A 14,729-nucleotide genomic window follows, 5' to 3' on the forward strand; every position below is an offset into this window, starting at 1 on the left:
ATATTTTTTAAATGTCTCCAGTACCGATCAAAAGTCCGATAACGTCGGAGCTTAACGTTACCACTGTCTTTAATAATTCCGGGGCTCGGTACCCATCCCTACATGGGGAGAGGCGCAGCATATTGCTAAGGACTAAATATGATGGAGGGTTCTCATCTCAGCCTTATTACCCATAGGGGATGAAGAGGAGTAAGTAAATAAAGATGCCGGCGCTCCAGGGTCTGGTTCTGCTGTGCGTTTTTGTGATTAACGGTAAAACATTTCAGAATTCCTCCACGGGATGCCATCATACATCACTCAACCCGCGAAATACACACACTCAGTACATAGTTAGACCCGCAAATTTGCGGGCCAGGAATTCGCGGGCACAGCCAGCTGGGCGGCTAGCTGACAGCCAGCGGCACAGCTGTAGCTACATGTGTGTATTTCTCGCGGGTTGCTAAATGTTTTGTGCGTGTGTGTTTATGTTGACAAGGAGGTTTAATAACTGTGTGCTACATAAAACGTGCAGTCGGTTTCATTTTAATCGCCGTTTGTAGTAGAGTTAGCAGGGTATTTTTATTTTAACTCTCGTCCCAAAATTATTTGTTATCCTCCCCGACACTATTTTTTTCGGCGACGGGACGTCCTTAAGCTCGAGCCCTGCTGCCAGCATTCCCCTGATCCAAAGTGACTCAGTGTGAGCACAGGCACAGACAAGGCACCATTTTTTTTTGTAATGTATCAAATGTACATAATGTTGCTTTCATTTCAACAAAGTAAATGTGCCAGGTGTGGCTTGTGTTCATTAATGGATCACTTTTTATCTTGGGCTTCCTTACTGAAGTGAAGCTTTCATCATTTAACATCTGCTTGCCACCCCCCCAAACATCCAGGACTGAGTTGTGTAACATAGTCGTATGTTTATCCACTAGGGATGTGCATCTCCATCACTGAGGACGATGCGATGCGCATCTCGATACGTTGCCACGATACGATACATTAACGATACATTTGAAACATCAGGTGATACGATACGATTCCCCCCTGTTGCGATACAGTTTGATACGATTTGATTCAACATTATGTGATACGGGGCGATACGATGCAAAATAATGATACTTCAATATGGTACGACAGAGGATTTTTGTTTTATTCCTTATATTAAGCAAATCATACATTAACAAAAAAGTGCTTTACATATTTGGTTCTCTCTACTAGTACTGCGCATCTCATCATGCTGTTTCTTTTTGACCTTGTTTACCTTAAAAAGCTCTCCAGAGTACAATTGTATAACACCTCACAGTTAAACAATTTAAGGATGCATTGCCCATGATTAACAATGTGCAAATAACAGCTACCATAGTGCAATGCCCATACAACTGCCAGCCTGATGTGCTTAACACTCATTCATAGGCTAACTCACCAGTGAGCAGAAAGCAGTGGGTTCTATATGAACAATAAAAAATACTAATAACCTTTCACAAACAGGTATTTCATAACTGCTTACAGTAAGGAAGACATTCAAACTATTATTGGCCGTCACAGGTAAACTAAACACCACTCTCTCTGACAGAACACCTCACTGAGTGATTGAACTCATGTCTAACTTTCAGGTTTCTCTTTTCAGCCGCAGACCCCATGTCGCCTCTTAATGTGCGTCGCTAAGTTCCTCGTACTACTTGTGTACTTTAAAGCGTCACGGCATCGTTTACAATTTGCGAGCGATTTTTCAAGTTGACCGTCTTTCTTGAAAAATCTGAAGTGTTGCCAAACGTTTGATTTGTAGGTATTTTTCGGTGCGCTGTGTTTCTCGTTCTCCTCGACTTCCATGTGTGTTGATAACTGAGACTCTCGGCCTCCGTAGTGCGAAGCAAAGATCAAAGATCGTCTGAGTGCTGACAGGATGAGAGGATTTGATATGAATTAATAGTTTTTTTACTGATGCAAAGACGCTACAATCTTTCAACCGGTGCACTCGCATCTTGAACGTTTATGCCGGTCCACCGATGCGAATCGGTGAATCTTAACATCCCTATTATCCACACCTTATACAACGTGAAGGCTCTCCTACACCTACCAATCATGTGTGCTGTAAAGAGTCATTTCCCACTCTTTAGGGTGCCTTGAGCAAAATGAGTCTCTTTCTTATCTTTCCTATCAGTATTCCCTCACTCTTAGGTTTTCCCCAGGCTTACAGTGACATGGACAGGAAAAAGATGGAGGCAAATAGAGTGGTTGACAGAGCTGCTGGATGTACAGGAATAGTCACTCTAGATCTATTTTATTGGAGACGATGAAAACAAACATGTTGTGGAGTAATTACATTGGCCTGGGTTGACCCAATATGCTGATTATTCACTCTCTTGCCCTAGCCATTATGCCTGCATTAAGCCATCTTTCTTAATCCCAAACAAACACCTTTTAGTTTAATGCACTTCAATGACACTGTGCAGGAAAGCTAACACTGTACACAGGATCAGATACGGTCACAGTAAAGACTACCACATGACCAGTAATGCCTTTTAGTCATCATTTTCTTTGAATTATCTTTGTCTATTTGCCTTTGCAGCAGCTGTTTTGTGCTTCTGTGCTCTCTGCTGACATATTCTGGGCTCGTCCAATACCTGACCATGCCCTCACCTGTCATCCTTCACTCAGACAGACCCACCTCACTGATCCAGACTATTGAACCCATCCCTCATGGTCTTTGCCAAGGCCTTTGTCAGTTCAGCTCGCAGTGACAAAATCTGAAGTGGGGGTACCAAAGATTGCGTACAGCGGAGAGATGTTGAGCATTTTAATTTCATGTGCCCTCATGTTTTTTCAAACAAAGGAGCATGAAAGAAAATGGTGTCGTGTTATATATTTTATGAATAATGTCTGGATAAGCTTTGTGTGAGTAATATGTCCTTACAGCTGCCAAAGTGTGCAGTTCAGCTATGTGTTAATTTCACTTGTTTTGTGTTTTGGTCTTTTTATCTGCCCTCAAGGTCAGTGGTGGCTGTTGGGTACATAACACTGTGTTGAGGTTATTGGCAAAGCTCACAGAAACAGCCCCAGTAGTCGTAGAAATGTTTGGTCGGCCCACACTAATGCTGCCGTTTTGTGTTCTGGCCACATTCTAAATAGGGGTGCAACAACTAATCGACTTAATCGATTAAAATCGATGACCAAATTAGTTGCCAACTAATTCAGTCGTCGATTCGTTGGTGACGTCATCACATGTGTTTTACGCGCCGTTAAGCTCCAACGTTATCGGTCTTTTGATCGGTACTGGAGACATTTAAAAAATATGTCATATGTATTATTGCTACAAAAACATTATATCGCAGTCTTAGTGTCGCCAACTCGTTTCTAATATGCAAAAAGACAAACAAATGCGTCTATGGTGTATTTTCGACCTTTCCAATCCAGACGAGAGATCTCTCTCCCCCGTCTGTGTGCGAGGGGGCGGGGCAGTTTATACACACGCGGCTGCTACATGCAGCAACACACGGCGGACACACGGCGGGGATGGCGGAGAGAAGCGCTCCAAGGTGTGGTTAAATGTTACCCGTCTTGAGGTGGACAATGCTCGTTGCCAATGGTGTTTAGCATGTAAGGGCGGAGCAATTTGTCTAAACATTTAGCAAAAGTGCTCCACATTCAGACGGAGAAATGCACCGGGTTCGACTGTCTTTCTAGTAGCTCTGTAGCCCCATCCACGAATAACTTTTCCACGTCAGCAACACACACAGTTAACAAAATTAATAAATATACAAACATGGGTTAATATTAGAGGTAACTGAGTTATTTATTTTGTTAAAGTTTCAGCTATTCTGTTTACAATTCTGTCCTCAGATTATTTAATACGATTTGTTAAAATATTGTTGTTTCTTTTGATGTGAAATATTGTTTATTTAATTTAAATAAAAAGCAATGTTAATTTTGTTCACAATTTGTTTAGTTAATTTAATAATATATGTATTTTTGAATCAAGTATTCATATTTATTGTCTTCATTGTTAGTTTCCACATGCCTAAACAAGCTAAAGTTGATGGCTAAATAAGAGCGTTTGAGAAATTGTGCAAGGCATAATAGTCCGAATAGTCGATTAATCGTTTCATTAATCGATTATCAAATTAGTCGTTTGTTGAAGCCCTAATTCTAAATGATGCTCCAAATACCAGGTTTTCAGAGAAACCAATCAGAAATCTTATGTTCCTCTGAAAAATCACTGGCACTATTCAAATGGCTTCCAACAAACGTATATTTAAAAAAAATCTTCGGAAGTATATGTTCAAGACTGACCATTCAGCCTTTTTCCGTGAGTGACGCTTCTCGATGAGTCGTGTTTGAATAGCTTTAACTTGAAAAGGATTCACTCCACTGCGTGCCAGGTGTTACTTTTCTTGGCTTGTTGTTTCAGAGCAAGGTCAGATAGGAAACTCCTCTTCAGTGTATTTCCAGAGCCAAAGTGTTCTGTTCAGATAAATCCACTACAAGCAACACTTGTTGAAAGTTAATACAATCCAGTTAAGGATGTTTTCTATCGCTTGATGAAGTCAATTACCTGCTCAAAACACAGCATGGTGCATTTATAGAAAACTGATCTGATTTACTTTACATATAAATAAAACAATAGCAGACAAACTAGTGGTTATTTTGAGCTGTAACCACTTTTCCCACACAGTTCTTTACCACATCCCCTCATGCCTTACTCTATACACTAGCAGGGCAATGCACTGAAAATTACAATTACCATCCACATACATTTGTCAGTGAAGAGATATAACCTATTGTGGAACGATGTATTTATATATACAATTTTGAATTATACTCTTGTGTTAGACTAACTAATCCCTTGAAAAAGATGCTTATCAAGTTGACCAGTGATTAGCATCCATTTCACCATCAGATAATCCTTAGAAGTAGAGTGACATGAATACAATTTGGAGTGGTTTAAAGGTTGTCCTTCATGGCTTACATACAATTAAAATATTACTCTCACTTTAGAGATTAGAACCACACTAAGCAAGACTACGAGATAAGAAGCACAGGTGAAAGAAATGGAGCCGACAGGTAGTGATATATTGACCATTTAATTGCAGCAGTTAACCCAGCATTCACACTCGGCAAAACACCCTGAAATAAAAGCCGTTATTTTTTGGAGCACGTTTTGGACATTATTTTTCTGTTATTTATTCATGTGAATAAAAAGCACTACTGTAAAAGCCATGTGTAAATCTTACATTTTTGATAAAATGATTGCAGGGGGTTTTTCTTGCTCTGCTTTTGACTTGGCTTTTGGGTTTTCATTAATATGCAAATTCCATATGCAAACAAAAGTATACAACTGGTTTGGTTACCAGATTAAACACATTTTGTCGCCCATCATGTTGAGAATGGTTAGGTTTAGAAAACTCACCTTTAACTTTCTAGCGTGGCTTTCAAGAGACTTCACAAGGCCATATGTTCCATCTCAGTGTTTGTGAAACCCTCTCTCTAACACCAGCATCAGATACTGTTTGATGCTGAACCACACTCTTTTGGTGTTTAGAAAAAGATGGTCTTTCTATTTAAAATCCTGTATGATATTTGAGTAGATACGTTTTTAAATTTTACTAGACTTTCTCATATTGTGTTCAAACTGTTTTTGTCTAGTCAGCTGTATTGAAATTGTTGCTCGTCTGAACAGAACTAGCTTGTGTCTCTCTGGTTTTAGTCCTACATCTTAGCTATGGGCTCAGAACAGTCTCATAATACACACATGCACACAGAAGGATTCACACTTGTATTTCCGGATCCACACTTGTGTTTTTCAATGCACACACAAATGTGTTCCGTTTCATATACATGTAAATAAAATCCAAATACAGAAAAAAGTTTTACATGTGTATTTTTGATCCACACATATTTGTTTTCCATTTAAAACCTCTGCACCTGCAAACACAAACAGCTTTCTGTGCACGGATCGCTTTGCATTCGTGTGTGGGTTTTTTGAGACTCCCCTGACGGTCAGCCGATTCGTACTTGTAATTTTTTCTATGTATCGCCAATCAGATGTCTCCTCAATTCTAAGCCAATCACATGAGTGCGCCCCCACGAGGGTAGAGTTCTTGCGTTCATGACGTAGCGCTTCATGTACGCATTTTGCGCAGTCTGGAGCTGACAGCTCCATGGAGCCTGCCTGCAGGCGCTAATGTCAGGACACCTCCACTCTCAGTACAGCGCCACTTTCCCAACAGGAAATGCACGCAAATACAAACCTTTATATTATTAAGGCACCGCGCCACTTTCCAAACCATTGATGAATGCTTGTGTACACAAAAACGGCAGGCAAAACCGTTTTAAATGTGTGTTTCCTGTGTGGCGAATACAGCTGCTTTATTTATGTCTGTATGAAGTTGTTGTGAGTGTGGAGGGAGCAGCTACAGGTTAGCTAATCGATCAGTGCACTACGAAGCCAGTGCTCGACAGTGACCTGTTAACGGGGGGGAGCCCCGCCGGTCATTATCGGCCGATATTCACTCTTAATAGTTTGATCGGTGCTCTCTATAAAGGCCGATCAGGAGAGCTGGATCTGATCGATATGGACATAAACGCGAGTGAAGTATAACCGGACGCAAGAGAGAGATCAGATCAGCTGTTGAGTCTGATGGAGACACGCTGCTCTGCATAATCACCTGATGCTCCGCCCTCTGTTTAGCGAGCTGACCGGACTGCGCAAAATGCGTATATGAAACTCTTACCCTCGCTCATGTGATTGGCTTAGAATGAAGGAGACATCTGATTGGCTATAGATAGAAAAAATTACAAGTACGAATCGGCTGACCGTCAGGGGAGTCTCAAAAAACCCACACACGAATGCAAAGCGATCCGTGCACAGAAAGCTGTTTGTGTTTGCAGGTTCAGAGGATTTAAACGGGAAACTAATAAGTGAGGATCAAAAATACATATGTAAAACTTTTTTCTGTATTTGGATTTTATTTACATGTATATGAAACGGAATACATTTGTGTGTGTGCATTGAAAAACACAAGTATGGATCCGGAAATACAAGTTTGAATCCTTCTGTGTGCATGTGTGTATTATGAGACTGTTCTGAGCCCATACTTAGCAGGTGGGTGGAGGTCAGTTATTCTGTATGTCACCTATCATCATATTTTCTACGATCTATGAATGTGCAGTTTCACTCCTCCATATACAAGCAGGATATCAGTTATTTTATTTTTTAGTATTTATTTCTGAACGTGTAACAGAAATAAACAGGTTAGCTGACATTTAATCCTTGTATAGCTTTTTGCATGAGGGTGTTAGTGGGTATTGAGTAGGGTGTCCTGATACCAGAAAAGTATTAGTCAATAGCAGTAAAAGGTCATTATTCTCGATCGATACCATGGTTAAAAGAAACGACAACAATAAATCCCATTTACATGAATCAGAATACCTTTTATTAGTCCCACAGAGGGGAAATGTACATTGTTACAGCAGAAAAGAGCCAAAGACAGCTTAATGTTATCTAAGAAGCATGCATAAAAAAGTATTAAAGATAACAAAATTATAATTTTAAATAGTTACACAATTTACAAAATACACATCCTGTCCTGAGGATTTAGCAGCCGGGTATATATTGCACAGTTATTAACGGCATATATATATTGCACAAATACCTTTACCCAATTATAATGTTTACAGTATAGAGCTTTAACACACCATGATGCATCTCTATGGACCATATCAGCTGAGGTTAACAAGCTTTAATTGATTTCAACACCGATTTGCTGTTTGCAGTGCACAATTATCAGGGATAAAATGGGGTGCGTCCCTAACCTAACGTTGGCTGGCAGCGACCTAGCACAGAAGAATCCCTTCTTGTGACAGCCTTAGTACCGAGTGTGTCTGTATTAGGGGTGGGAATGATTAATCGAATATTCAAAATTATTCAGGTATTCGAATAGGAGTTATGAATATATATTTTTTTATTGTAATTTCTTTTTATCTTTTATTTTGGGAGGGGTGCCTAAGTTGATTACATATTATCAAATGGAATAATTCAATGTATACGACAGTGCCATAGCTAAGTGTGTTCGGTCTAACGGTGTGTTTTGCTCCGTTCACCGGTCCCTCACAGCGGGCAGAGCTGCAGGTGCTGATCTCTCTCGCGTCCGGTTATACTTCACTCGCGTTTATGTCCAAATCCATCAGATCTAGCTAGTTCTAGCTAATGATATGGCTGCTGCCCCTCCCTACACGCAGATCACGAAGACTCAAACCTCATCTAACCTCTAATTTCCACCGGTTCAGTCTGCGTCGCGTTACGGTCGCGTTACGGTCGCGTTACGGTGCGAGGTTCCGGCGCTAACGGCCCGTCCACACAGCGGCGTGCGTTGAAGCTTGCCGGCGGGCGTGTCTGAAACTCGACCAACAACCAATCACATGAATCTCCCGCCCCTGACACACAAGCAGCGGTTTGATTGGCTAGAGCTTGTACTGGCATATGATTCGATTGGCTGACGCTTCTGCCGAGGCTTCAAAAGTTGAACATTGCTCAACTTTTGCAGCGAGCCACGCCAGCAAAGCTCCGCGTCGCTTCCCACAATGCAGTTAGGCGAAAAGTGACGTCACCCCATTCAAAGTGAATGGTGAAGCTTTCAACGCACGCCGCTGTGTGGACGGGCCGTAACAGTTCACGAGCATGCTTCCCCCCGTCAACGCTCGCGACACATGAGAGAACAATGAAAGACGGTACAGAAAACTCAGTGTCCTGGCGAAGGAATACCTTGCTGTACTCGCAACCTCCTTTCAAGCTGAGAGGGTCTTCTCTATAGCTGGCCTGATTGTGAATCACCTCCGCACCTGCCTCTCCCCTGAGCATGTAGACGTGCTCATATTCTTAAACAATGAGTATTGAATAGCTGCATTCTGCAAACATTTCGGTTAATCGATTAACCGTTTTTTTGGGGGTCGAATATACATTTGCTTTCAAATTCCCATCCCTAGTCTGTATCCATTACATCACCTCCTAGTTTACTTCCTGGCCTTATTTTCTTGAAGCTTGAAGCTCTTTGGCTAGGTCTATCTCTCTGAGAGATCTCCCACTAGACACTGATGTAAGGCTAAGCTTTGGATTGCAGTGAACAAATGGTTTTGTTCAGCAGTAAAGCTACTTTGACACCCCCCACTCACACACTACTTTAGTGCAGGCATCTTGAACCAGTGTACTGAATGTTGAAGGACTGGCTGAGTTGTACTTAAGGTTTGACCACAGTTGATTAACAGGATTTTGTGTGGACATACTGGTATTTAGAGTCAAGAATTTAAGGATTAACTATAAGTTGATGGCTGGTCATGTAACATTAGTCCAACTGAATTTGATATAGATGTAACTAGCAATGGCATTTTGTTTTTGCAGCAATTATTTTTGACTTCCTGTAGATTTTACTCTCAAATGGATAATATAGCTTCCAATTACTGTTAATTTAACATATTTGTTGGAATACTTTTTAATTCTATATTGCTTGAGAAGGAACCTACAGTTCAATGTTATGGCTCTTTATTTCAGCTGATATTCCAAAAACAATGGAACTTTTTCCTAGTATTTTAACACTTTGTTAGTTGGAATCTGCTTTGAAATGTGTACACCTCATGTGTTGTCTCCCTCAGTGGAGCCTGCAGAGAGGATACAGAGAGTTTATAGAATAGAATTGGAGGGATGAAACCCCTCTTTAATGGTCACACAGTGCAATTTGGCCTCTGCATTTAACCCATCCTAGTACCAGGAGTCTAGTACTAGGAGCAGTGTGCAGCTATTGTACAGCGCCCAGGGAGCAATGGGAGTGGGGGTTGTCCGGTGCCTTGCTCAAGGGCACCACGGCAGGGCCCAGGAGGTGAACTGGGAACCCTCTCAAGTAGCAATCCACACTCCATATTTAGGTCTGTTCAGGGACTTGAATCGGCGACCCTACGGCTCACAGTCCAAGCCCCTACTGACTGAGCCACTGCCGGAGAGAAGAAGGGAGAGTGCTCTGTAGGCATGGACCACATTAGAGACAAATCCAATACAGCAGAACTGCATTTCCTCTGCTCCCCTTTAGAAATGTCAAACACCCACACAAGCCTCTCAGGCCCTATACACCCCCCTCCCCACTATCAAACATATACCACTCTGTTAGCAATGCTACAGGCTTCTGTGTAAATGATCTTCCTACACACACTTTGTCCTACTGTCAGGGTGCGTGAGAGTGCTCAAAGCAGGCTGAGCAATAATAGGATGCAGCTTCTACCTTTTTTCTGAATCACTATCATTGCTCTCATCCTTAACGTTAAGCCTGTCATCACTGCTGTCTTACTCCACCAAGAGCCATTCAGAGGACTTAACCACCATTTTCTCTTTTTGTATGACAGTCTGAGGATTGTGGTGTTAACTGCATGTTGAATTCTAGACTACCTGAACTACAAGTCTCTGTAGCAGCTGACTGTGATTCAGAAAAGAAGAGGTAGTGTTTTATCTGCGGCACAAAGGGTTGGTTCCGGTTAGCACGTTTGACACTGTATTCGTATTGCTCATACAAAAGAGCTACAATGGTGGGGCCAATTAAATATAATGAGCCGTGTGGGTTGTCAGTGCTACTGTTATCATGACATGTGGCTTTTATCAGAGCTAAAGATAATTGCAGATCTAGGGCTGTGCAATTAATCGTATTTTAATCGCGATTACGATTATGGTTTGCGACGATTATGAAAACAGCATAATTGACAAAATACGATTATTTTGCTGGGTGCGCTTTCGCCCCTCCCTAAAAGCCCACTCGGCCACGTGGGAGTGACATGTGTTGTGAGTGTTCAGCGCGAGCGAAGATGTCAGAACAAGAGCAGCAACTCGTTAAAAAGAAGCGTAAAGCTATTTCCACTATTTGCAAGTACTTCGCCATTACATTCCACATCGCTAAAGATATGTGCCCAGTTAGCACTGTTAGCAACCAGGGCTTTAAGCAACTTGTCAACACGTTGGACAAGCGTTACGCGATGCCGTCTCGGTATTATTTCAGCAGGTCTGCGCTGCCTGCACTATATGACAAATGCCTGGTCTAGCCCAGGGGTGCCCAACCAGTCGATCGCGAGATGTGTCTAAAAATAGAACAACAATATTCTGTTTTATCGTTAATGTCCTGTAACATAATCTTCCTGTGCCAGAATAATGCACTTGAACGCATCAAAGCTTTGTGATTGGCCGGCGTCACCCCATGTGTCGGGGCGTGGCTAAGGGTCTTCAGTACAGGTGGCAATATCGTCACCTGCCTGCGCTCATCTCTGAAACCAGACCATGTAAACAGGCTGGTGTTTCTTGCAAAAAATCTTTAAGAGATGACACGAGCAGCCCTACCAGCATTTGCCATGGTGGCCTAAACATTTTTATTTGGTCTTAAATTGTAGTTCAACATTTATTTCCTGTTACTTCTGGACCATGACGGTTGGCCAGCCTTCAACGTTTAACTGAGTGGAATATGTTGAATATGTTTTACCAAAATGTTGGCTATATGTTAAGGAGTTTTCAGTAGGTTGTGACAGTGCACTGCAACATGTTTGATTTCATTTATTTTGGTCTAATTTATTTTTATTTATCATATTAATAATATATGTTTAGTATGGTTTTGGAAGAGCGCTCCAACATATTTGTTGATCTTGTTTATTGGTAAAATATTATTTGTTTTAAAGTTCAATAAATGGTCAATGAATAATCGTCAAAATAATCGTGATATCAATTATTGACCCAAATAATCGTGATTATGATTTTTGCCATAATCGCACAGCCCTATGCAGATCAGTAAATATTTTGTTTCACCAAAGCCTGGTTGAGATTCATGAGTCTCGAGACAAATGAAAGCAGACAACTTGAACACACTGCACCTCGACAGTAAAATCCATAAAGACCTTTATTTATCTGCACCTTTTTATCGTTCCTCAAGTGGCTGATTTTACAAATACCATTTGATTATACTAAATAAATAGTGATTCAAGCATGGAATTCTTTTTAGATTGTTGTTTTTTAGAGTTTTGTAGGCAGACATTTATTCTAGTGAGACTGCATTACATTACAAATGTAAATTGCTAGCCATTAGTAGCTCGTGGCCTTTTAGTGTGCTGCTCTTCACTGTTTGGGCTGCATTATCCATGCAGTATGAAATGAAGGTGTAGCTGAGCAGTGAATGAACTATAACATTGTTTATGGTTTAAATCCATTTTCAGTCATTCAGCATTTAATTATTTCCAGTAGGTTTTTCAAACGTAACCCTAAATTACAGTCATTTTTACTTTATTTTCTAAGATTGGTTATTTTCTTCGTGTGATGTCCATGTTGGATTTCATACTGACACCTATCCTACTATATTTATTGCATTAAGTCTTTAACGCCAACAGTCAACATGGCCTTGGCATATTCATAACACACCGGCATCATCAATGTCACATGCAGAGTACTATACTGAAGTATGTGGCTAGAGTGAGACACTGTACAGTAATTTGTTTTATTCCTAAGATTCTCTTGTTTTTCTCCCTCTTTGCTCTTCCCAAGATGTGGCTAATGGCAGTACGGGCTACAGGCCTCCTCCCAGGACGAAGGAGGTGGTAATCAACGGCCAGACAGTCAAGCTGAAGTATTGCTTCACCTGCAAAATCTTCAGACCACCACGTGCCTCCCACTGCAGCCTCTGTGACAACTGTGTGGGTGAGTGAAAGTGATATTCACTGGCTGCGAGCTTGCATGCTTGGCTGAGATGCTTGGCACCCTTTCCGTCACTGCATTTGTACGGCATTTGTTTAGAGAACTTACTAGAACAAGTGCAGACTATTATTACAATATACTAAACTAGGCTTTACTACAGGGATCTGCTTCTTCAGAGGAACGTACTTTGTAACTAAAGAACATGGTGTCTTATTATTGCTAATGTCATTCTTTCACTCTTCCCCTTAAATGAAGATGTAATTGCAGGTCTTTGCATATAGTATTACACATTTTATTATTAGAAGTCGATAGCTCTACTTAGAAAAACAAGTTTTGAGTAGCCTACTTCTTCTTCCACGGCCAATAGCAGCACTGTTAGTTAGAGAAAGGGGGAAAAGTAAAGAAAGACTGGTGTTTGCCTAAATCATTGATTCCAACCCAGGCATACACCAGCCAAGAAGCAGACAATCACCAAGCCATAGTTATATCCAGTTAATGAAAACACCTCCTATTGATGTGTATTAAACATGGGTCCGTATAGATCTGATGAACAGATACACTGCTGCTTCACCCCCCCCCCCCCCAAACCTGCACATAAACATACATTTAAAATCCACACAATTCAGACAAGTCGGAAATATCGTGGTTAACCCGATTTAACAAAAACTGAGATGAGAACACAAGGCAAGACAAATGGTTAGTTTATGATGCAAATCCACCGGGAATATACAGTACACATGCTTGGAGGCATCCACATCCACACTGAGGAGAGGGAGGGAATAGTTACAAAGACAACAACAGAAAGAAAACGGCTACATAATAGCTGAGTTTGCGGCTCTTCACAACCACATGCCCCATCTCTGGAGACAACGTGAAGAGCATAGCTAGGCAATGTATGAAAACACACAGGTCTGTATCTTTCTCATCAGGGGTTTTGTTCTCCTTCTCTGAATGTCTGTTCCCCTGTCAGAAGTGGGGCTGACAGAAAGCCAGGGAGAATAAGATGATGAGGAAGTAGTAAACACAGGAAACAAGATGCAGAGGTGGTAATCTGAGGCGGCAGAGGCACGCTGGCAGGAAGGAAGACAGACTGGCAGCTGAACAAAAAGATGGGAGGGCAGTCATTTTCAAACAAAGAGTTGTTGTGCACATTTGCGGTGGGTTGTTAGATTCCAAGATGAAACTGGTAGAGCTCACTGTTTAATTTAAATCGTACTCAAACTCAAGACATCCTGCATTAAAACAGAGTAAAATAAACGAGTGACACGTATAAGCCGGTATAATTACAGCAACTGTCTTTTTAGACTTTTTCAGACCGATCATGGATACTGAACGGTGGGATAAAATGAATCCAAAATCCTTGGAGATGAGGTTTAAATAGTTTTTTTGGGTTATGGAAGTTGAGAACCACAGATGGGAGGGAAATGAAGAAGGAGAAATAGACACACATAGTTGGACTATTGTCTCTTTTATAAAGACTTTTATCCACTCAGCTCTCAAAGTTTTCTGGCCCTTTCCAAAGACTGTAAAGCAAGGGAAATCCTATTCATGTTTTTATAATCAGTAGCAACAAAAGAACTTGCTCTTTACCTGGACATGTGGCTCACATTGGCAGTGCAAAAGTGGTACGAGTGCGTCCCTTGTCCCTTTACTTCTGTGTCTACCCCAGGGGCCACATGCCAGGGGCCTATCAAGCTCTTACATAAGTTAGCAGGCAGGATGGATAGGGCCTCCCTTGTGGAAGTGCAGCATAAGAATATGGTGGAGGCTCTTCCTTTTTAAAAGGGTTATCCCCGTGGGAGTGCTAGAAGAAGCTTATAAGAGTGCAGAATTATGACACACACTTCTAAGCTTTGCCCTCCTCTTAGTTTCTCCTCACAGTATATACTGTATTAATGTCTTACATGGTCTCACTGTTAGGGTTTTGAATTCCAGTTGTTGATAAATATTAGTGGTTGTGTGGGCAGAGGGTTGGGATTTTAGTGATTGATTTTTAGAGGGATTTAAGGTCCGTCTGCTGCTGCTTTTGCCCCTGATTTGCCTA

General features: G+C 41.3%; 1 protein-coding gene across 4 annotated transcripts in view; it reads left to right on the plus strand.

Moving 5' to 3' along the window:
* The window catches only part of zdhhc14 (zinc finger DHHC-type palmitoyltransferase 14), a 52,782-nt gene that overhangs the window by 22,290 nt on the left and 15,763 nt on the right, over positions 1-14,729 (plus strand). For all 4 annotated transcript variants that reach the window (XM_034222577.1, XM_034222574.1, XM_034222575.1 and 1 more), the window contains exon 4: positions 12,536-12,688. In XM_034222577.1, coding sequence (XP_034078468.1) covers positions 12,536-12,688 — 153 coding nt within the window. The remainder of the gene's footprint in view (positions 1-12,535; positions 12,689-14,729) is intronic.

The sequence above is a fragment of the Gymnodraco acuticeps genome, unplaced genomic scaffold, assembly GCF_902827175.1.
Source record: "Gymnodraco acuticeps unplaced genomic scaffold, fGymAcu1.1, whole genome shotgun sequence".
Taxonomy (NCBI): domain Eukaryota; kingdom Metazoa; phylum Chordata; class Actinopteri; order Perciformes; family Bathydraconidae; genus Gymnodraco; species Gymnodraco acuticeps.